This window comes from Nyctereutes procyonoides, unplaced genomic scaffold (assembly GCF_905146905.1).
Source record: "Nyctereutes procyonoides isolate TBG_1078 unplaced genomic scaffold, NYPRO_anot_genome, whole genome shotgun sequence".
Taxonomy (NCBI): domain Eukaryota; kingdom Metazoa; phylum Chordata; class Mammalia; order Carnivora; family Canidae; genus Nyctereutes; species Nyctereutes procyonoides.
The window spans coordinates 46202835-46225874 of record NW_026575044.1 but is presented as its reverse complement, the minus strand read 5'-3'; the positions used below and the strand labels follow the sequence as shown (position 1 = coordinate 46225874).

The following is a 23040-nucleotide window of genomic DNA, read 5'->3' as shown; positions in this document are numbered from 1 at the left end:
TCAGAAAGGGAGACAAAACATAAAGACTCCTAACTCTGGGAAACGAACTAGGGGTGGTGGAATGGGAGGCGGGCTGGGGGTGGGGGTTAATGGGTGACGGGCACTGGGGGGGGCACTTGACGGGATGAGCACTGGGTGTTATTCTGTAAGCTGGCAAATCGAACACCAAGAAAAATAAATTTATTGCATAAAAAATATTTTTGAAAAAGAAAAAAAAGGAAAACCAAATACTAAAAAAAGAACAACAAAAAGAAATAATAGAATACCTAATTAATCTTACCTTAAACATTAAGTGGAGAAATTTGCAAATCAATAGATTTTAAAATTTTAACAGATACTAATCAAAAATACAATAAATGGGGATCCCTGGGTGGCGCAGCAGTTTGGCGCCTGCCTTTGGCCCAGGGCGCGATCCTGGAGACCCGGGATCGAATCCCACGTCGGGCTCCCGGTGCATGGAGCCTGCTTCTCCCTCTGCCTGTGTCTCTGCCTCTCTCTCTCTCTCTGTGTGTGACTATCATAAATAATAAATAAAAATTTAAAAAAATACAATAAATGGATGCAATAAAAACAAGAAATGGCCAAGGGGGAGTTTTGATTTTCACTCATCATACAGAGGTTTGCATTTATTTATTTTTTAAAATATTTTATTTTATTTATTTATTCATGAGATACACACACAGAGAGGCAGAGACACAGAGGAGGGAGAAGCAGGCTCCTCACAGGGAGCCCTATGTGGGACTTGGTCAGGGACCAGGATCATGCCCTGAGCCCTAGGCAGATGCTCAACCACTAAGCCACTCTGGCGTCCCAGAGGTTTGCATTTAAAGAAGAAAGCCAAAAAATAAAAAATAAATAAAGAAGAAAACCGATTGTTAAAAATACTCTACTTCTCTCTGTTTTTTTTTTTTTTTGTATAGATTTATTTGAGAGAGAGAGAGAGAGTACAGAAGCACATGAGTGTGCATTGAGTGGGGAAGGGGCATAGAGAGAGGAAGAGAGGGAAGCAGACTCCCTGCTGAATGCAGAACCCAGTGTAGGGGTTCAACCCCACAATCCCCAGATCATGACCAGAGCTGAAATCAAGTCAGATACCCAAGCAACTGAGCCACCCAGGTGTTCAATAATACTCTAACTTCTGAAGGCTCTATAGACAGATTCTTCAGAGTGCAATTATTACAGTGTTCCAAACCAATAAACCACTCCAAGTAGACATTTATCTTTTAGTGGCATGATTTGAACTGAGTAACAAACATCAGAACATTTTCATCACCCCAGCTTATTTGGATTTTGAAGCTAATGCTGAAAGCATGAAGTTATGTTGTAAATGAGAAAGTGGCACATACTTAGGAAAAAGCTCAGAGAATCACCAAAGTAGGGCCTTCTAAGAGCCTAGTTCCTATAAGGAGGATTTCGGGTTCCATACTGAGCCCATGTAGCACACCCAACACTCAAGAGAAAGAGGCCCAGTTAAAAGCTAACCCTGTAGCCTTGTACATACACTAAGAGCTGCTGTGGTGCTGTATACACTTGAGCATTAGCAGAGAGTTTTGGAAGTGTCCTACTTCTGGTCCATTTGCAACTATTAAGCAGATCCAGATTACTTGTGAAAAAGACCTTAAATCAAAGACACTCCCCAAGTGAGTAGTTTCTAAATGATGTGATAGCAGTGAAGGAGAAAAAGATTCTGCTTCCAATTTGGCTCAATTAATTTTGTCTGGTGCAATAGAATGGGGTGTTTGGAGCTGGCAGGGAGTGAGTGCTGGAGTGATAAAATCAAAATAGGAAAAAACCCCACACATTTTGCCTTAACAAAATCACTGTTAACTTTACTGAGTGCTAGAACAAACGCAAGAAGACACAGTGTAAGTTCAATATAGAAGGATATGTCACTCACCACTCACTGCATTCTGAACTGACTGTCCAGGGTCTGGAGATCCATTGGAATGAACTGGTAGAGCTGGAATAGTCTCAAGTATAGACTGTGAAACAAGGGAAGATGAACACAAGACATTTTACCATATAAATACAGGCCACCCCACATTTCAATCTGATTTATATTCTGCAGGTTACAAAAGTTCTTTTCACACAAAGCCATTCTTGATTTCATACTGGGCCTGCACCTGATTTTCTGTTCCTGTGTTCAGTCCAAACCTGTATAGCTCACACAAGTTTCTCAATGGAGAACTTATGTCAAGGTCAGGGCAACTGTGTCTTCTTAGCTCTTGAGAATTTGCTGCTCATATCCCTCCTCAAACGTAAAAATTAAATGCTTGATGTCACATGGTTTGACAATTACAGTGTTATTCTCGATGTGGTGGGCACACGTGTTGGTCTTAAATCCCAGGTGATGACATAGCTAGATGGCTAATGGAAAGGACTGTGGGGCAAGACTGCTGGGATTCTAGTCCAGGTTCTTACTGTGTGACTTTGAGCAAGTCACTCGAGTTTGCTATTGTTTAATCTCCTAATCTGTAAAATGATGATGATAATAGAACATATGAAGAGGTATTATGAATTTTAAATGGCTTATCCTGTATAAATCACAATAAGCAGTATCTGATACACACTGAGCACAATATGAGGGTTGGCTATTTTTTAAAATTAACATATTGACTCCTCCATGACAAAATACAGAGTGATCATGACTACCAAAAACTTTAAAATGTTTTCTAGTTCAGTTTCTAATTTGTTACTTTCTTTACCAAGATACTGCCAAAGCACTGTCCTCCCCTCCAATATTATAAGAAGTTGAATGTCTTTTCTCTTTTTTAAAAAAGATTTTATTTGAGGGAGACAGAGGTAGAGATAGAGATAGAGAGAGACAGAGGCACACCATGCATGAGTGGGGGGAGGAGCAGAGGGCAAAGCAGACTCCCTGCTGGTTCAAACCCAGGATCCTGGGATCATGACCTGAGCCGAAGGTAGATGCTTAACTCACTGAGCCCCCCAGGTGCCCCAGAAGTTGAGTATCTTTGTAAAGCCCCATGAAGCTAGTCAACTGCTCAAGTCTGGAGGGTATTAGTCAAAAATTGATACACAAATCCTGCCATTTCTGTCAGTATTAATTTTAATGTGGGAGTTATTATCTATGAATGTGTGATGATGAAATCCTGCTATTCAATCAGAAATCTTTTATGTACTACTCAATATAATGTCTGTTCATTTTTCCTGAGTCTGATGTTGCTTCTTTTATTCTCATATTTATTTAGTAATAACTGAACATCTGCTTCATGAAAGATCCTTTATCATATGCTACAAATTATACAAAGGAGTCTCAAATTCTGAGCCTTGTGTTCTCTTTTTCCTTTTTTATTTCAAAGGATATGATACACTCCTGATTGTGTAAAAAATCAAGTAAATACATGTCAATTATTAAACACAGATTTCCAATTACTATAATTGGTAGAAGAATGAAAAGACACGAAAAGGTCTAGAGCCATACAATTCATTGTCAATCAGATTTTTGGTAGCCCTACAAACTAAACTACAGAATAAAGATTACCTATACACTAAAATCTTTAAAATGATATGGACCACGTTTCAGTAGTCTTCTCAAGTTAAAAAAAAAAAAAAAGCTTTCTCAAACTTTGAAATAACTCACCTATGGGAGACAACTCTTGAAAACCTAGAGACATTTATCTACAGGATGAAACTGATGGTTTGGGATGCTTAAGCTTGCTAAATGTCAATTCCGTAAGCTGTGAAGTATAGAAGTGTCCATCTGCTGAGTTGGTTTACTTGGCCTCTAGCCAGCCTTCTGGACTGAAGGAGTGTACCTGCCCTTTGTAATGTAAATTATTCTGGGCCTATCTTAGAGGAGGCAGAAGTTTAAATTGTGATCCCTGTTCTTGAGCTATTATTTACAATGAGGAATATAGAGTAACATTTATGGAACAATGTTAAAAAACAATCAACCTAATGCTAAGAGCTAATTTCTACAACACAACTATATGTTTACTGGAGGGTAATGGAGAGGAAAGAGGTGCAGCCTGGAAGGGTTTCACCCAAAGGTGGATGAACCTGAGCTGGAACTCAAAGCATGGTGGAGAAGACTTACAGAAGCAGAGATGGCTGGCAAAAGCATTTAGGCCTGAAATGGAGGTATACACATTTCAGCTACATGGCATTCTGGAGAGACTGGTGTGCCAGGAGTTGAGACAAGGTATTAGAAAAATATGAGAAATATTTTGGTCAGGATGGTCAACTCAAATTATTAGAAGGCTTGGAAAGCCAGGTAGAGAAGTCGAGACACTCATAACAGTTAAAACAAAGCAGAGCAAAACAAAGGAACATTTCATGTGTTAAAGCATGAATATGATGAAGGAGAAAACTACTAATAGATGGACTCTGAGTTCTGAAGTAGGTTGAGTGAAAAGGTTAGGTGCTTGGTATTAATAGTTTTAAAACATCCACTCACCCATTAAACAATGCTAGCATTGTTTAAATTTTTACTAGTTATTTTAATATACCGGAAATATTAATGCCACTCTCTATTCCTGATAATTCACACTTCCTTTGCTTGTCCATAACAGATCCTACCATTTCCCTATGTGTCTAAACACAAGAGGCTGGGGCTTCAACTAGTAGGGAAAGGCAATGTTTACCAGCCAATGGAGCTTGCTCTGTTGCCCAAATCATGCAGCACTGGGATTGGAGAGTAAAATATTTGGGGGATGATTATTTTAAATTCCAACCTGTAGAAGGTTGGTACTACCTGCTTGAGTTCTCTCAAAACTACATTTTGAGTGTATGACATTTTTTTTCACATGAAAGAAACACCATACCAAACATTTTCCACGTTCATTACTTGCAGGAATAAGTCACTGACTCAGAAGATGCTTCTGACCTTCCTGACTAGCTGCTTTTCTTCTCAAGGTTTGAATCTATGTGTTATAATTTTATGTATAAAAGCTGCTTTGAGTTAATACAGATAATAAGGTTCTCTTTCTTCCCTTTCTGTACCTGAGATCAGAACTGATAAATCTACATCTTGCCAAATTCCCCAGAGGCAGATGTTTATTTTTTAAATTGAAGTATAATTAACATACAGTGTTACATTAATTTCAGGTGGCAATATACTGATTCAACATTTATATATACTTTTCAGTCTTTATCCAGATAACTATACTCCTCATCCTCTTTATCTATTTCATCCATCCTCCCACCCATCTCTCCTCTGCAATGCCACTTTGTTCTCTGTATGTAAGAATCTGTTTTTTGTCTCTTTTCATTTTGTTCATTTGTTTTGTTTCTAAAATTCCACATATGAGTAAAATCATATGTTGTTTTTCTCTGTCTTACTTCACTGAGCGTTACACATCCTGTAGACCCACCCATGTTGTTGCAAATGGCAAGATCTCATTCTTTTTTATGGCTGAATAACATTCCACTGTATATATGTATACAACATCTTTATCCATTCATCTATAATGGACAATTGGGTCACCTCCATATATTGGCTACTGTAAATAATTTTGCAAACACGGGTGCATATACCTTTTCAAATTAGTATTTTTGTCTCCTTTGGGTAAATACTCAATACCTCAGAGATAAGTAAGTCACATTCACTGACAAATATGCATCAACTTTGAAATAAAACAAACAATATTACAAAATATATCCAAATGTGAATTTAAAGGCATTCCAATAATATTGTGGATTAAAAATGAAATCACATGTGAAATTATAAGCATTATAAGAAATTTAAGACAGTAAGAGCATTAAATTCCAAAAATTCATGATAAAAGATAAACTATTATTCAGATTAATTCTTAACCTTAAATGCAAATAAAAAAATTTAAAATAAATGTTTATAATCCAACAGACTAGAAAAAATTATACAAGTAGAACTAAGAATGAATGAAAAATCAATAAAAATTAAATAAATACAACAGAAAAAGTATACCTCATTAATTAAAGGTAGTGACTTCCTAAACAGTACTGCTGATATAGGCAACTATAGCTCTAATTGGGATAAAAGACATAAATATTAGAAACAAAAGAGGAAAAATAGCTACCTCACAGAAAATTTAAAAATTATACACCTAAATAAGTGTGCATATTTTTATATATGTGTGTGTACACAAACATCATATATTTAAAATGCTAAATAAACTGAATGTTTTGCTGTAATGAATATACATTACCAAAACTCATACCATTTAGGATAGAAAGGAATATAACTACAAAACCATATTCACTGAAAAAGTAATCAAAACACTGATGCCAGGCCTTGGAGGTTTCATAAAAATATTACAATACAAACTTAAATATAATGGAGTTTATAGATTATATATTTACACCAAAGTTTAATATATGGATCCAAAATACTGAAAAAAGTTTCAAAGTCTTAACATATTCATTCCAAGATTAGTATAACTCTGTAACAACAAAAAGAAATTATATATAGGCTAACCCCGCTATTAGAATCCCACTAATAGTTGTTAAAAATGCGAAAATAGTACAATATATTACATAATGTAATAAAAGAATAATATTAATAAGTAGGGTTTATTTTAGCAACAAAATTATAATTCAATATTATAAAGACTTATAAACAGAATATTATTTTTTAAGATTTTATTTTATTTATTCATGGGAGACACATGGAGAGGCAGAGAACAGGCAGAGGGAGAAGCAGGCTCTCTGCAGGGAGCCTGATGCAGGACTTGATCCCAGGACCGTGGGATCAGGACCTGAGCCAAAGGCAGATGCTCAACCACTGAGCCACCTGGGAGTCCCTCAACAGAATTTTCTAAAGAAATTGCTTAACAAAGAAAAATATACTTATTTTAATAGATAACAATTACTTTATATAATTCAATCTCTATTCCTGATAAAAACAACTACAAGACTCAGAAACCTAGAACTAGGAAATCAAAAACTTATCAAAAGATCCCCATTAATTATTATTTAGTGTAATAAGTGATTGTGGTCAGTCCAAAAAGACAGGGAAAAGAAAATAAAATTACTATTTTAAGGACTGAGTAAAGAAAACTTTCACTATTTCAGATTATCCGCACAAATTACAAAATCAAATGAAAAGTTCTTAGAATTAAAAAGAGTTTTCAGAAAGGAAGCCATAAAAGATAGTTTTGTGAGAAACAAAAAAAGATGATGATGAGTTTCCGTACCAAGGAAGTAGTTACTTCACTTTACAAGACAAAATCCACAGGTCTCCGATGAGCATGTAGAGGGAGCATGTAGGCAGAATTGAGGCAAATGTTTGGGGATGGTGCCCTGGGCTCATGGTACCACCAAGCTGAGACACAATACAGGATCCTGTGCAAAAGCCTTATTACAGCAGGAGTCTCCAGTCACAGGGGCATCACAGCACAACTGTGAAAGGTCTATTTTTTTTAAAGATTTTATTTATTTATTCATGAGAGACACACAAAGAGAGAGGGAGGCAGAGACACAGTCAGAGGGAGAAGATAATAATAAATGGCTCCATGCAGGGAGCCCGACGCGAGACTCTATCCCAGGACTCCAGGATCACCCCCTGGGCCAAAGGCAGGCGCTAAACTGCTGAGCCATGCAGGGATCCCTACAAAAGGTCTATTATAGGTAACTCCTCACTTCAGTAGCTCTCAGAGTTTGTGGATGACTTACTTTGTTTCCATCCATCAGTAAGTAGAGTGCACTCGAAATTATCTAAAACAGAGACATGCTCCCTCATTTGCATGTCAATGCACAATCTTAAATAGGAAAGTAGCAGCTGAATTTAGAACCTGGTAGGTCAGTCACTGTGAGTAAGCCCTAGCCCATCTGTGCCATAACCTGTAGGGCTATTGATAAGTTACTCATTGACAAATGTCACATTCTTTTGTGGTTCTTATGTTATCACTGTGTAACAAAGCAACCTCAAAACCAAAAATCTAAAAACACAACAGAAAAGCTCCTTAACCTGGGGCTAACAGCATTGTCTCTCTGAACAATGAGGAATCTACTGAGTGTGCTGTGCATGTGAACATCAACCATCCTTTGTCTGCAACTGGAAGACAGATAAGAAACTACTATACAGAGGTTCATGTGAATGTGCCTCCTCCAATTCCATGACTGATGTGCTTTTGCCAGCCATCAACTTGCCATCGCAAAACCAGTATCATTGAACAGGGTCTCTCACTACTTCCAGGGCACCGTATCACCTCCTGCCAGAGCACCTGCACAGAGACACCAAGTGGGGATGTCCAGTGGTTCAGCAGAGGCGGGGGTGGGGGTGAGAGAATGATAAGATTTTCTGACCAAAGAAAGCTACAAGTTCTGTTACTCAAGGCCAAGACAGTGAATGTGTCTGAAGTGGAGGATGTCTATGAGTGAGTCCTGCCTGAGATCTAAGATAGTAACGCTTTCAGTATCAGGATGAAGGCTTTCTAATCTATCCTGCAGGGAAAAAGGACTTCTGGGTTAAATGGCAGAATAAGGCCGGATTATTGGTGTGAACACAGCCAAGAGGACCAACAGTAACAGACTCCTCTCCAGGCTTGATATATGCAGAGAACATCCTTTGGTTTCTGACTACAGTGGTATTAATTTATGGAGTTCTTTTTGAAACTGAGATCTAGTCATTCCCCAGTTTTGAGTTTCCTACTTCCTATTAAAATGTCAGTGGGTCTCCTGGAAGCTGTGGTCTCTCTGCAATCTCAGTTCAAGTTTTTCTTATCTGTTTTAAAGAAATTGCTTCTTCCTGCCTTGAACTTTCAACTTTGCCCCAATATGCAACTATTTGGGCATGCGATGACTTACCACAGAGCCACTCCTGGGAACTACGAAACTCCCTTCTTCATCTTGGGACCCACCTGACAGGGTGGTACTGTTGAGAGAAGCATCATCTGTCTAAATGGAAAAATAAAAGTACTATTCTTATTCAGGTGAACACTTCTGTGTATTACACTATGTATATATGTTTAGATGTGTGTGACACTATACGAAGTTGTGACTGCCTGAGCAGGGACAAACGTATTCAGTCCTTTAGAGAACACTGCTATGAGTAGCTAAATGCCAAGCCCTTTGACAGACACACTGGCCCCTGTGGCAGACACTGCTATTGTCTGCCACAAACTCCTTTTTTCCTTAACAATATCTTTTTTAGGGGATCCCTGGGTGGCGCAGCGGTTTGGTGCCTGCCTTTGGCCCAGGGCGCGATCCTGGAGACCCGGGATCGAATCCCACATCGGGCTCCCTGCATGGAGCCTGCTTCTCCCTCTGCCTGTGTCTCTGCCTCTCTCTCTCTCTCTCTGTGACTATAATAAATAAATAAAAATTTAAAAAAAAACAATATCTTTTTAAAAAATATTTATTTATTTATTTATTTATTTATTTATTTATTTAAGACACAGAGAGAGGCAGACACACAGGTAAAGGCAGAAGCAGGCCCCCACGAGGTGACTGATGTGGGACTCAATCCCAGGACCCCAGAATCACACCTTGAGCCAGAGGCAGAGGCTCAACCACTAAACCACCCAGGCATCCCTCCTTAACAGTATCTTGGTTTCATTCCAGGAGTTAAACCAAAGAACTTCATTTCTAGGCATATTCAGTAACATGATAGGGAATAGCATAACAATGACCTTTAGGCTGTCACCTCTAAGTTGAAATCTTGTGTTAGTAAATGTGTCATTTTGAGTAATTACTCCTTGGATTAGATTTTGTTCCTTACAAAATGGCTTCTTTGCAGCTAGGAGTGATCATGTGACAAGTGTGTTCAATGAAAGGTAAATGTAATTTTACCAAGAGTGCTTCCACAACAGCTAGGCTTTCCTGACCAAAAGGAATAGGTTCAGCTCATGTACATTCATGATAGCACTCCAGGTGACAGCCTAGTGTTGCCAGCTATCTTATTTGAATAAGGATGATGTCCATGGTAATGGACAACAGAGGTAGAGGATCAAGCCCACTTGGGTTTGTGCTAAGGCATCATCTAATACCTTGCCGGACTTGGACCACCAAATCTCCATGTGAAGCAAAACAACTCCAACCCTTCCATTACATATGGCCAAACACGTCTAATCTTAGTTTTGAAACACTCCCCATGATTATCTTTTGCAGTGCCCAGAATTCAGTAGCAACAGTATCAGGTTATGTTTTTCATTTATAAAGCTAGAAATAAGAGATTTTTTTAGTGGGCAATGGCTTCACTAAAATTTAAGACATAAATATTCTTTACTGAAGGAAGCTTATTACAAAGCAGAATGTATTTGATACTTATGAAAACATACAGTATTTTTTTCTTTTAAAAAAAACTGTCATTTGGGGCACTTGCGTGGCTCAGTCACCTAAGCACTATGGCTTAGTGATCTGATCTCAGGGTCGTGAGATGGAGCCCTGTGTTGGGCTCTGCATTGGGCATGGAGCCTGTCTGAGATTCTCTCTCTCCCTCTCCCTCCATTCCCCCCCTACACTTTGAATTCTCCTGCTCTAAAAACAAAATAAAAACCTATCACACACCTTGCTTGACTACATTTTCTACATTTCTTATAGACAATAGGCTACTTTATTATAAAATGAACAAGAGTCTTTTATTGAGAGAGAGAGAGAGAGAGAGAGAGAGAGTGAACGCACACACATGAGTAGGGGGAAGGATAGTAGGAGAGGGGAAAAAAGAATCTTAAGCAGGCTTCACACCCAGCATGGAGCTCACAGCAGGGCTTGATCTCACGACCCTGAGATCATGACCTGAACTGAAATCAAGAGTAGGGACACTTAACTGAGCCATCCAGGCGCCCCAAGAACCTTTTTTTTTTTTTTTTTTTTTTTTTTTAATTTTTATTTATTCATGATAGTCACAGAGAGAGAGAGAGGCAGAGACACAGGCAGAGGGAGAAGCAGGCTCCATGCACCGGGAGCCCGATGTGGGACTCGATCCCGGGTCTCCAGGATCGCGCCCTGGGCCAAAGGCAGGCGCCAAACCACTGCGCCACCCAGGGATCCCAAGAACCTTTTTTTTTAAGGGACAAATAAAACCTGAGAACTAGTATAAGAAATTTAAGTCAAGATAGCGGACTGAGGGATCCCTGGGTGGCACAGCGGTTTGGCGCCTGCCTTTGGCCCAGGGCGCGATCCTGGAGACCCAGGATCAAATCCCACATCGGGCTCCCGGTGCATGGAGCCTGCTTCTCCCTCTGCCTATGTCTCTGCCTCTCTCTCTCTCTCTGTGTGTGTGTAACTATCATAAATAAAAATTAAAAAAAAAAGATAGCGGACTGAAAATTATCTACTCCCCTCCCATTTCCATCCCTGAAAGTGGCAGAAAACATCTATGTTTTTAAAGGAGGACATTTTTGATAGCACTGGAAACCAGCAAAGAATTCCACAGCAGACCACCTCAGAAATTTCTAGATAAAAAAACAAATATAATTGGTTTGGTAAAATAAAACTCTCTACCCAAGAGTAGCATAAAAGAATATTTCTAGAGAGGGAGGAGAAAAACACGTAATACAGAACTGTACAAGGAATAGAAAGCGTCCCAAGTAAATAGTTAAAAGTGTTTGCAAAATAGAAGCCAAGTGGACCAGCCCCTTAAATATGTAGATAACCCCTAAATACAATGCTGGAAAATCTCCCAAAATGTAGCCCAAATAAAATGAACTAATTGCCCTGAGGGGTGGGTTCCCACTGTGAATATACGGATCTAAGAGAGAAGGAAATCAGCAGGCAGGCCGCAACAAAAGTCATGGAGGGGAGATTGAAATGAAACCAATTTTGCCTGGAAGTAATAAATTAGGTTCTTCATCCCTGTCACCGGTTTGGCATCTGGGAATAATGTTTACTATCTGCCTGCTCTGACACCTCAAAGTCAAGTACACCCCACTTATAAGAACATACAATCAGTAATCTTGGCCTTTGGGAAAACTGATCTGCTCAAGTGCAGAGGAAGCATACAACAATTTACTAATCAATTAAAAATTAATAAAGTCCTGTACTATGATTCTACAGAGGACTTTAGAGATCACAGTGCTGTAGTTTCACCTGACAGTGTGCTGGTACCTTCTACCTTGTAGAACACTTTCCATCCTATCCTTCCTTGGATGGAGTATCTGGTGGGTCATCTCACCCTCCTGCTGTGACAGTATTCTCAATGGATGGCAGTACAAGAGAGGGACTGGGGAGCTGGACAGGAAAAAACACTCTGGATCCATAGTCTTGGTCAGAAGCTCTCTCTGCACTGGAGGAAAAACCTAAAACCTGAAACACCTGCTGCACCGTCCCCCACCCCCATCAGGAGATGTGCACTTCCCGGACCAGATGGTTCTCACTTAGGCAGACACTTCACTGTTTGCGTCACTTATTATTACACATTCTCAAAGCTGACATTTCTCCACACAAGATGTTTATATTTGAAAAATAACTGGAAAAAACTAAATATTTATATCTTAGTTGATACTGAGAATATTGAAAAAAAATTTACATGGTAGTCTGTTATGTATGAATTCACCCCTGAGGACCAAGCTTTAGTTGACAACATCCTTTACTCAGGATACATACTCAAAAATTAGTTTTTGTTGTTGTTGTTTCTCCCTATAGATGTTTTAAAAGATAGAATTTAGTTATTGTTTATTTACCTACTAAACTATTCCTTGCTGATTTTATGAGCTATTGGTAATGGCCTATGGGCGGCTGAGCTATGGGTGATGGCCTGTAGGTGTCTTTTTGACCAAAAATTTAAATTACATTGCATCTTTACCTCATGAGAAATGATAATACACATCCTTTACATGAAATGAATGTTCATGGTGGCATTAGGCATAATTGCTCAAAACTGGAAACAATCCAAATGTTCATCATCACGTGAACAGATATACCAATCGCAGTTTATTTATGTAATGGATTACTAGTAGTATTAAAAGAACCAAACTACCATCACATGCAGCAAATGGATAAACCTAAAAGTTACTGTGAATGAAAAAAGCCAGACACAAGAGTGCATTTTGTATTTATAGTTCCACTTTTATGAGAGTTAAAACCAACCTAAGGTGTTAGAAATCACCAGAGGGCTTGCCTAGGCAGAGGAGGACAGTCGGTGGAAAAGTCCTCAGAGAGATTTCTGCAGTCATGGAAACGTTCTTTCTTTTGACGGACTTACACTTTTTTGATGGACTTGTGGTTATATGGGTAAAAACATATGTTTGTACATACAGACCTAAAATACATGCATTTATTGTTTGTAAATTATACCTCAGTAAAAAACATAAAATGATTTGATATCCTAAAAAAATTAATTCTTCTTTTCAGTGTGATTTAAGGTACTATTGCTACTATGAACCAAGAACCCACAGGTATACTAATGGAAAAAAAGTTGTTCTTGAGAAATAAGATTTTGTTCACTGAAATTTAGAAAAAGAGTGAGACAAGCTAAAGTAAAGAACTACTAATCTGGAAAATAAAGATGAAGAAGAACAGCAAACAGACTAACATGAGAGCAAATTTAGGAGATATGAAATTCAGGGGTGCCTGGGTGGCTCAGGTGGTTAAGCATTGGACTTGATTTGGGATCAAATCTCAGGATCGTGAAATGGAGTGCTAGGCATGAAGCCCGCTTAAGATTCTCTCTACCTCTTGCCCTTCCCTTCCCCACCTCCCCATCCCCTAAAAAAAATAAAGGAGAAGATACTGAAATTCAATTAAAGCAAAGCAACAATCATCTAACATGTGTTCTAGAAGGGTGGAGACACAGAAAATGGGAAGAAAAAGATTACTTAAGACATAAGAGAATTGAGTGTTCAGAAACTGGAGGGAATGAAACAGGTAGAAAGAACCTGCCAAGCAGAGGCCAAAATGAATGAAATAAAGGGAAGATCCTTATTAAAATTCATAACTCCAGGAATAAATTCAAAATAAATTAAAAATTCAAAAATTGGCAAGGTAAACAAAAAAATTTATGAAGGAGTGAGTTTCAGGCAACTAAAATAAAAGAAAAACAAATAATGTTAGAGTGCAATAGTCAGTCAATGATCAATAAGAAATTCTACTATAAAGGTTTTCCAGGACAGCTAAGATTTTCTATTAGTAATGGTCAATCAGTTGACACATGTTCCTATCAGGAATATCAACATGGTATCTAGAGTTTGCTAACCATCTTATAATATAAGGATTAAATCTGCATGCTATGTTGGCAACATAAAAGGGAAAAGTCAGAAGTTCATGCTAAGGTTGGAACTGCACTGTCTTGCAGTTGTACCAGCACTAGTCTACCCACTGTTAGTTTACCCATTTTGTGACTAACACAAATTCCTTCTTGTTTAAATCAAAGTTCTTTAGATTTTCTTTTCCATGAAGCAAACATAGATATAACTGACATGTTTTAACACATGCAATGATTCTATTCTGCAGTGAGTTATGAATCAATAGCAGGAACAGCCATTTGATTTTCACTTAAGACACTGGAAATAAATGAGGTTAACTACTTTGTTTTTTGAATAAACTAATACCTCAAATGACTAATTCATTTATGTAGCCTGCACATTTTATTTATATATAAAGTGATTTGCAGAGGTTTGTTATGATGGTAAACTGGGTTGTAAGAGCCCAAATTCAGTGGCATCTGCAATTTAGAGTCAAGGGTGAATCACATATAATACATAAATAGACTATTTCTTTATTTTAAGTAGATTATCACAAAATAAATACTGTGGATGTTAATAAAATCGTAAGATGTAATACGGACTCTTTTTTAAAGGTTTATTGAGGTATAATGTACAATTAACTGCAAATATTTAAAGGGTAAAGTACACAGTTTGAGGTTGTTTTGAGAAATATGTAGGCCTGTGAAACCATCACTACAGTCAAAAAACAATGAACAAAACTGGAACCACAAAAATGTTCTTATACCCTTTTGTCAATCCCTCTTTCCTTCCTGTCCTCATCCACTCTCAGGTCCCCAGGTAATCACAATCTTCTTTCCCTCACTATAGGTTAGTTACATTTTCCTTAATTTTACATAAATTGAATCCCTTTGGTCTGGATTCTTTTACATGGCATAACTACTTTGAGATTCATCTACATTGTACTTATCAATAGTTCATTGCTTTGTATTGCTGAGTAATGTTCCGTTTTATGGATATACCAGATTTGTTCATCCATTTACCTGTAGATAAAAACTGTTCCCAGTTTTGGGCTATTATGCTAGAAAACATTTGTGAATAAGCCTTTGTATAAATATACATTACATATGAGGAGAATAGTTGGGTCTGTGGTAGGTGTATGCACAACATTTTAAGAAGTTGCCAAATTATTTTCCAAAGTGGATGGACCATTTTATATTCCCCCTAGCAGTGCAGGAGAGCATCAGTTGCTCTGCAGCCTTAGCACCAGTTGATATGGTCAGCTTTTTTCATTTTATTCATTCCACAGGTTATGTGGAAATAAATCACCGTGGCTTTATTTGCATTTCCACACTCACTAATGATACTGAACACCTTTCATGAGCTTATTTGCCATCCACATAGTTTTGGTGAGGTGTTTATTCAAATCTCTTTCCCATTTTAAAAGATAAGAAAAGACTGAACAAATTTCTACTACTGGAAAGCTCAATGTATATTCTTGAAAGAGAAAAGATGATTTATTTTAGGAAGTAAAGATTTGCGTGGTTAAGGGAACTAAAGGTTAAATACCAGCAGGGAGCAGATTGGGGATAATTTTTAATAGCAAAGGAAATTTTATATTATTTCTATAAACAATTGGGGTTATATTCTGGGATTAAATGGGAAAGTTACATCAGATGATCAAATCACTCTTTCCTAAAATCTAATACAGTGAACAAAACATAACAATAATAGGAAAAAGGATTCCCAGCAACATTTACATTGAGTGGTGACTGGACAGAGATACTCTAGGAATAATATAAATTATTTTCTATAATCCAACCCCCCTTCTCATCAAAAAACCACTAATGGGGATCCCTGGGTGGCGCAGCAGTTTAGCGCCTGCCTTTGGCTCAGGGCGCGATCCTGGAGACCCGGGATCAAATCCCACGTCGGGCTCCCGGTGCATGGAGCCTGCTTCTCCCTCTGCCTGTGTCTCTGCCTCTCTCTCTCTGTGTGTGTGTGACTATCGTAAATTAAAAACAAAAACAAAAACACTAATGAAGAAAATAAATGAAGAAAATTTTGAAAAAGACAACTATCATATCCAAATTATGAGAGAAGACAACCAAAAGTGTGAGTAACCACACTTTCAATATATGCATATCCTAACAAAGACTCTCCCAACACCATGTAAAGAAGGAGGAGAGAACCTATTAGATCCACTATCCTGTCTTTTGCTATCTGGGAGGAAGTTAGCAGAAGGAATATAAGGACGGAAAAAGAAAAAATAAAAGAAACTATGTAACTTCCATCAAACCAGAGAAAGGATAGCTTACAATAGGAAAGCACATAGAAACTTGTGAGAAAAGGCTCTGGGCTGAACCATAAATGAAATCACCTCTCCTGGTTGGAAATGGATATAAGCTCCATCCTCCTCCTCAGGCTTGCCCACTCTGCCCTCCTCCAAGTCATGTGGGAGGAGAAGTCCAGATGCGGCAAGTAGGGAGATGGGAAAGGAAGGGAGGCACTGGACACCTGGGGTTACAGGTATGGTCAGAAGGCCTGATGTTCCCCTTGCACTGGATAAGCAATAGAAACCTGAGGACACCTGCCTCTCCTCCAACAGATTAATGGAATGAATACTCTTAGGAGAATTTTTTTTTAATAAAAGAAAAAAGGTAAAGAAACTAGATCTGCCCCAGAAAAGGCACATAATCATTGGTTTTCTGGGTATTTATCTGTTTTTATAGAGAATGCAGTTATTTGTGGGTTTAACTATTAAGCTTGGCTTTATTTACTACTGAGTATTTTCCTGCAAATTGATTAAAGGTAGACAGGTACGTTGAGAGCTAGCTGTAGCTGTCCAGCCATCTTAATAATGGTGAGCCATTTTGAAGTTTTGCTTGATTGTCTTGAAAAAAATGACTTCTGCATTCATCCTTACCCCCAGTTTTCCTGCTGTAACTTACCAAGGAACCATTTGTTTTGATAACTCCTGGCAGCTCTTTTTCCTCCTGGGTGCCATCCAACTGAGCAGTATGGCTGTCACAGGGGTCACTTGGCTAATGAGAGAAATGAAAGTCATTTGTATCCAGGCATATCTGTCCCAACATGATTGTTTATTCAATTATACATTACACATGACTCTACAAATGTATAGCCATGTGGTGATAAATGGGAGTTAATGACTACCTGGGCAACGGTAATGGCATTCACCAATTCATCCACAATTATCCTAATCCTTATATACGCCGTGTTTTACAGAAGAAGTTGGGTCTCAAAAGCAGACACTGTTAATTGCCTGCCAAAATCCACCTTCCTTTTCTTCTTTAAGTTACGAGTATCATGATCTGCTCCAAGATACTATGCTAAACTAAAAAGACAAAAGTGTGATCATATATCTATGACCACTGAGATACAAGTAGAATCCTACTTGGTAGAGCATCTAGGAAGGCTAATGTTTTCTTGTTAAAGTGGATCTATCCACTGATGCTTCTTCATCACATGGACATGGTGCCTGAGATGCCCAGATACTCTATAAGCATTAAATATTAGTCCATATGCTAAGTGGTACACAATGGAAAGATGAAAAAGTTGGTAGATCCATGCTAAAAGATATCAGCCACACCAGCCTCAGACTTCTTATTTTGTAAGGACAATAAATCTCTAATTGTCTAAGTCATGAAGCTTACTGATTAAACTATGCCACTTTAAAATCAGACTTTATGACTTTTTGTATGATTTATAAATCAGCAAGAGTAGTCAGTTTTTTTCAATTAAGAAACTGGAAATACATTGGATTGACAATCTCACAAATACATTATGATTGAACCAAGTATTTCACTCCCATTCACTGAATATTGTAAAAGCTCTAATTTTCATTATGCAGCAAGGGTATTTTGGAGACTATTCTGATTGTGATAGATGGCATTATAGGTCTTGTGCACATAGTTTAAGGGTTTTAGCAGCATTTGTGATACAATGGCATTCCCCTAAATAAAATGCAATTATTCTATTCCATGACTGAAACAATATTTTGCCAAATTAAACACATTGGATATTAATGAAACCACTAAATTCTACATGGGATTTCAGAAACTGTTATTTTTCACCTGCTTTTCCATATTTTCTAACTTTCCCTCAAAGTGTATGCATTATATTAAGAAAAACAGACATCCGTATTGAAGTGGAAACAATGCTAAAGAGGCAGTACAAGAAACCATGTCAGGACAGAGGACTGAGAGCACACCACTCAACAATCACTCAGAATTAGAGAAAGGTGTGTATTGTTATAAGAACAGCTGCAAATGGCACTGGAAACCACTAAGGTGTCCTAATAACAAGTAAGAAATTCTTGGAAGTTCCTGGGAAGTAAAATGTAAACAATTTATTTTGAAATTATACAGAACTTAGCCTAAGAACAGCATAAAACAACACTGCTGGCAAGGAAAGGATAAATCTACAAAAAGCAAACATACAAACAACCAAGTAAGCTCAGTGTGAAAATTTCAAAGAGCAGGAATGGGCTTTAGCTCAATGGCCACAATAATTTATCACTGAGTGTTTCCTCAGTGGAGGGACTATAAAGACCTCCCAAAGGCTCTCTTTACACTGAAGAGCAGGAAGTAGCACTGTGGTGAAGTGAACCACCTGCCTTGGGAAGTCGTCCAGGGTTGAGATCAAAACACATCTCAATATCAGATTATTCTGGACCTCCATGAAAGTCAAAGAAGGAAGAAAAAAAGGAAAACATCAGTTTTGTCTTGGATAGCAAGAAATGAAGTCATTCAACTCTTTCCCTTTGTTATGTGCTCGTGTGTGTGTGTGTACATGTGCACATGAGCGTGCATACTCACCCATATGTACAATTAAACGAACTTCCATTCACACACTGTTCACATACCTTACTGACTTACACAGTGCCCAAAATCAGCCCTCTTATTCAATAAAGAATCCTTTGGGAAAATATCTATATCATGGCAGAGAAATCATATAGCAACAACAAATCCTAAGTCATTGATGAGTAAATTTATCCCATTAATAAATATAAATCAATCACCAAACACCATCCATTGGAGAAAATTAATGTAATGAAAAAGCCACTCATGGCCAAAAATCACCATTCTAAAAAAGTACAGTGATAAACATTTCGGGGAAAAAAATAAGGTAAGGGAAAAGGCTTAAAATAATTTCAGAGAGATTTGAGAAGATATTATAACATAAATCAGGACTACCACAAAAAAGGGGAAGTCAGTGAAAAAGAAGGAGTTCTTATGAATTAATGGTATGACTACTGAATTAAAAAATCAGTAGAGGCTAAATTATAACCACTCATGGCAAAAATGAGAATTAGGAATCTACTAAATGATGTAGATAAAATCTACTAGCATACAGAGCAGATAGGAAAAAAGACAAGGAAATATAATAGACAATTTGAGAACTATGTGAGTTTAACATGAAGGCAATGAAAGGAAGAATAGAGAAAATGGAAATAATAAAATAATTAAAGAAATAATGGAAAGAGAATGCCTGGAACTGAAATAAAAGGAACCTTCTTCAGAAATGAAAAACTATGTGTTCATCATAATTTTTTAAAAAGATGTCAGGGGCACCTGGGTGGTGTGGTCAGCTGAGCATCTGACTCTCAATTTCTACTCAGGTTGTGATCTCAAGATCATGAGATCATGCCTTGTGTGGATCTCCGCGCTCAGTAGTCTGCTTGGGTTTCTCTCTCCCTTTGACCCTCCCTACAACCCCTCCACCCACAAACACATGCACTTGAGCTCTCTCTCTCTCTCCCAAATATATAAATACATAAACCTTTAAAAACTAATAAAAATAAAAAAGAATTTTAAAGAAAGGATGTCATATCCTGATGACAGTTCAGGGCTCCAACACTAATGATATATGTAAAAGGCTTCCAGAAATATAAAAATGAGAGAAGGATACAAATAAAGGAATAAGATTTAGAAAGACATCAAACTTCTCAACATTAACATTATATGAAAAATCAAAGAGATTAATATTTACAAATTTCTGAAAAAAATTAATATATAGGGTCCAGCACTTTGATACCAATTTAGGATTTAAGCTTTTTTTGGATATGAAAAATTTAACATCCACAGATATTTCTTTCCAGATTTGCTCAAAGGATAAAAGGCACAATCTGCTAAGAAGATGTAACGTTTTGTAAAATATATGATTATGCCAATTAATGTTTGTACTATTCTCTGTAGTCACTCTACTATGTTAGCCCTCACCGTAATCCTGGGAGGAAGAACAGTACTCGCTTTCTCATTCTAGAAACTGGCCAGTAATTCAGAGGTAGGGCTGGAACGAAATTTTAACATTCTCTGCCGTCTCACTGCAAGATTTCTTCAAATGTGTTTGGCACCAAATATGCCCCTTTATTCACCTTTAAAAGGTGATAATACCTTCAGGGAACTGAAATACACAAAATAGTGATAAAAGGGAAAAGAAACAAAATAAGCCTAGACTAATCATGAGAGTCCATGGCCAGGGTGATGTGTTGGGGGTGGTATATAAGACTTCAAGTAAGGTTCACTCTTCCATGCTGCCTTGACAACTGGTAAAGGTGGAAGAATAAGTGGTCTAACTACAAGCTCCCCTCCTACTCTACTCCCTCATATAAGCTCCCCTAGACAGACAATCCTCCTTATCCAGGGGACCAGAAACAATTCCTGCTTATTCCTGAGTAATGGGCTTTGGTTCCCTGTCAGCTGGTAGAATTATTCAAACAAGCCAATCATATCTTCCCGTGGGAACCAAAGGGTACTTCACTCTCTTGATACTACAAAGCCTGCTTCCTACAGCCCCTGGTTATTCACTCTGTTCCCAAGTGCACCCAATATGAGGCTTTGTGCAGTGTCCTCCTCCCCAGGCTGTGAGAACATGTGATAATAAATTGCTATTGATGTTGTCTGTCCATTCTTGAGTGTCAAGCCACCCCTATAACGCTAGCATGGGAATCATTCCCTAACCCACAGGGTGAAGAGGAGCAATCAAAATAGTGGACAGAGTCAGCTAGGAAAAGGCTGATAGAAATCCACTATTTGAGAACACTCGTATATACTCTGCATGCCCCTCCTCTGGCTGGTCTGAAGGAATAAAGAACAGACAGAGAGGAATCACAACTTGAATCAAGAGTCTTGGTTGGAAGTAAGGTATGTAACACTCCCTACAATGCAGGAGCAATCTAAAACCTGAGGACACTTGCTGCCAATTCAACAGAAAGAGTAAAGACTTCTAACTAAATGGAATTAATACTCTTGTGAAAAAATAATGAAATCAGAAAAAAAAAAAACTAGTGACAAAATTTATAAAATAGGATTGCTCACAGTCCGGATGACCACATTCAACCTCCAGAACTTGACCTAGCCTCAAGAAACAGAGAACACAACAGAAACTGGCCACATCCAAACCTTTAAGCAAAATCTGGAAGGAACTAAGAGCTAGCCTGTGTTGGGACATTTTTTTAAGAGACAGAATGTCCCACGTAAAATATGGGTAAGATGAAAATAAACAATATAGAAACTAAAGATCATTATTCATTAGACCAAGGAAGAAAAAAAAAACTAGAGTTCAAGAGAAGGTAACATAAAAGTCATAGCAGAGGAAAACCTCTCATAGTAAATTTTCTGCTGTCATGAGTCCAAGTGGAGGCAGATGTCAGTAAGCCCAAGTCCTTCTATGTCTCCTACTCTGGGTGCATCACTTCAGTAAGAGGAACCAGGCCTTATGCCAAGTGGTACAGGTAATGGCATGGGATTCATCTCACAAAGAAAAGCCTTCTACTGAGATCATGTCCTTGGCAGTTATGAACTCAGGTTAGCACTCTTTGAATCTCTGTACTACAATAGACAAGTAGGTTCTGATGAAATGTGTTTACTTCCTGTACTAGATAGTGTACTTTTCCCCATTTACTGTTACACATTTAAGATGCTACAGTGCTGTCTCCCATAAAATATTTACAATGAGAAAATAACTGAAATGCCAAAGTATTTCTTATATCGAGAATTAAATCAATATTGAAAGATACATGCAGAGCAGCATAAGACATCCCATTAGGTGCTCAACAAAAAGAACAAAAGTTTAGCTGATGACCTCCCTGACATGTTGACTTCTGGCTTGGGCTGGAACTGTAGCTGTGGTTTTGTTACTCAGGTGCAGACAGGCCACGTAGTTGTTTGTGGATTAACTAATTAATTATTTATTCCTGAGTTTAAGAGTCTCTGTCTTCTTTGTTATAAGGCAAGTAGGCATTTCACTCAAGTTTTCCTGGCTGCCTCAAAATAATTCCTTTTTCTAGCCTCCTTACTCTTAAGTCCCCTTGCTTTATCTTACCAGTTGCCCATTTCTGCAAGGAATGGCTGATATCCCTTCTTCATCCAGGGTCACATCCAAAAGAGGAACTGGTATACAACAAAAATCATCTGGCTATTAAGAAAAATGAAAGTGCATTTTTATTCAGGCATATTATCCCCAGGGTAATTGTGCGTTTAATTATGTGTTCTGCAAAATATGTGTACATTCACACAGATTTGTGGAGAGATCCACAGAGCTGACTGCTGTGCACCAACACTGAGAGTCCACTACATTTAGGCATAATGATAGCACTGGTCTCTGTGGACAATACTATTAACTGTTTACTCCAAACCCAATCACCAGGCTTCCTTGAAAGGATCCTGATTTTTTTTTTCCGGGGATTTTTGTGTCCAACTAAAAAAAATGTTGAATTCTTAGGTTCTCTTGCAGCTTAGATGATCACATTACATTTCTGGGCAATTAAAGGTAACTAGAATTCTACAGAGTAGTATTTCCAGGAAACTAAGGTCAGAAAGACAAAGTAAGTTGGTACAAGTCCCAGGAATGGCCAGGAACATGAATATAGTGCTAAGAGTGGCCCAACAAACTTATAAAGGATGAAGGATATATAGGAATGACAAAATAGAAAGCTAGAAGGAAGACGGATTCATGCTAAAGCAAAGGAACACCT

General features: G+C 38.0%; 1 protein-coding gene across 8 annotated transcripts in view; it reads right to left on the bottom strand.

The window, feature by feature from the left end:
• The window catches only part of ARHGAP28 (Rho GTPase activating protein 28), a 206169-nt gene that overhangs the window by 54528 nt on the left and 128601 nt on the right, over positions 1 to 23040 (bottom strand). For 3 of the 8 annotated variants that reach the window (XM_055324180.1, XM_055324181.1, XM_055324179.1), the window contains exons 4-7: positions 22389 to 22481; positions 16994 to 17086; positions 8749 to 8838; positions 1898 to 1982 (exon numbers count right to left, since the gene is read on the bottom strand). In XM_055324180.1, the coding sequence (XP_055180155.1) occupies positions 1898 to 1982; positions 8749 to 8838; positions 16994 to 17086; positions 22389 to 22481 (361 nt within the window). The remainder of the gene's footprint in view (positions 1 to 1897; positions 1983 to 8748; positions 8839 to 16993; positions 17087 to 22388; positions 22482 to 23040) is intronic. The other 5 variants (XM_055324185.1, XM_055324184.1, XM_055324182.1 and 2 more) reach the window with 4 other exon arrangements.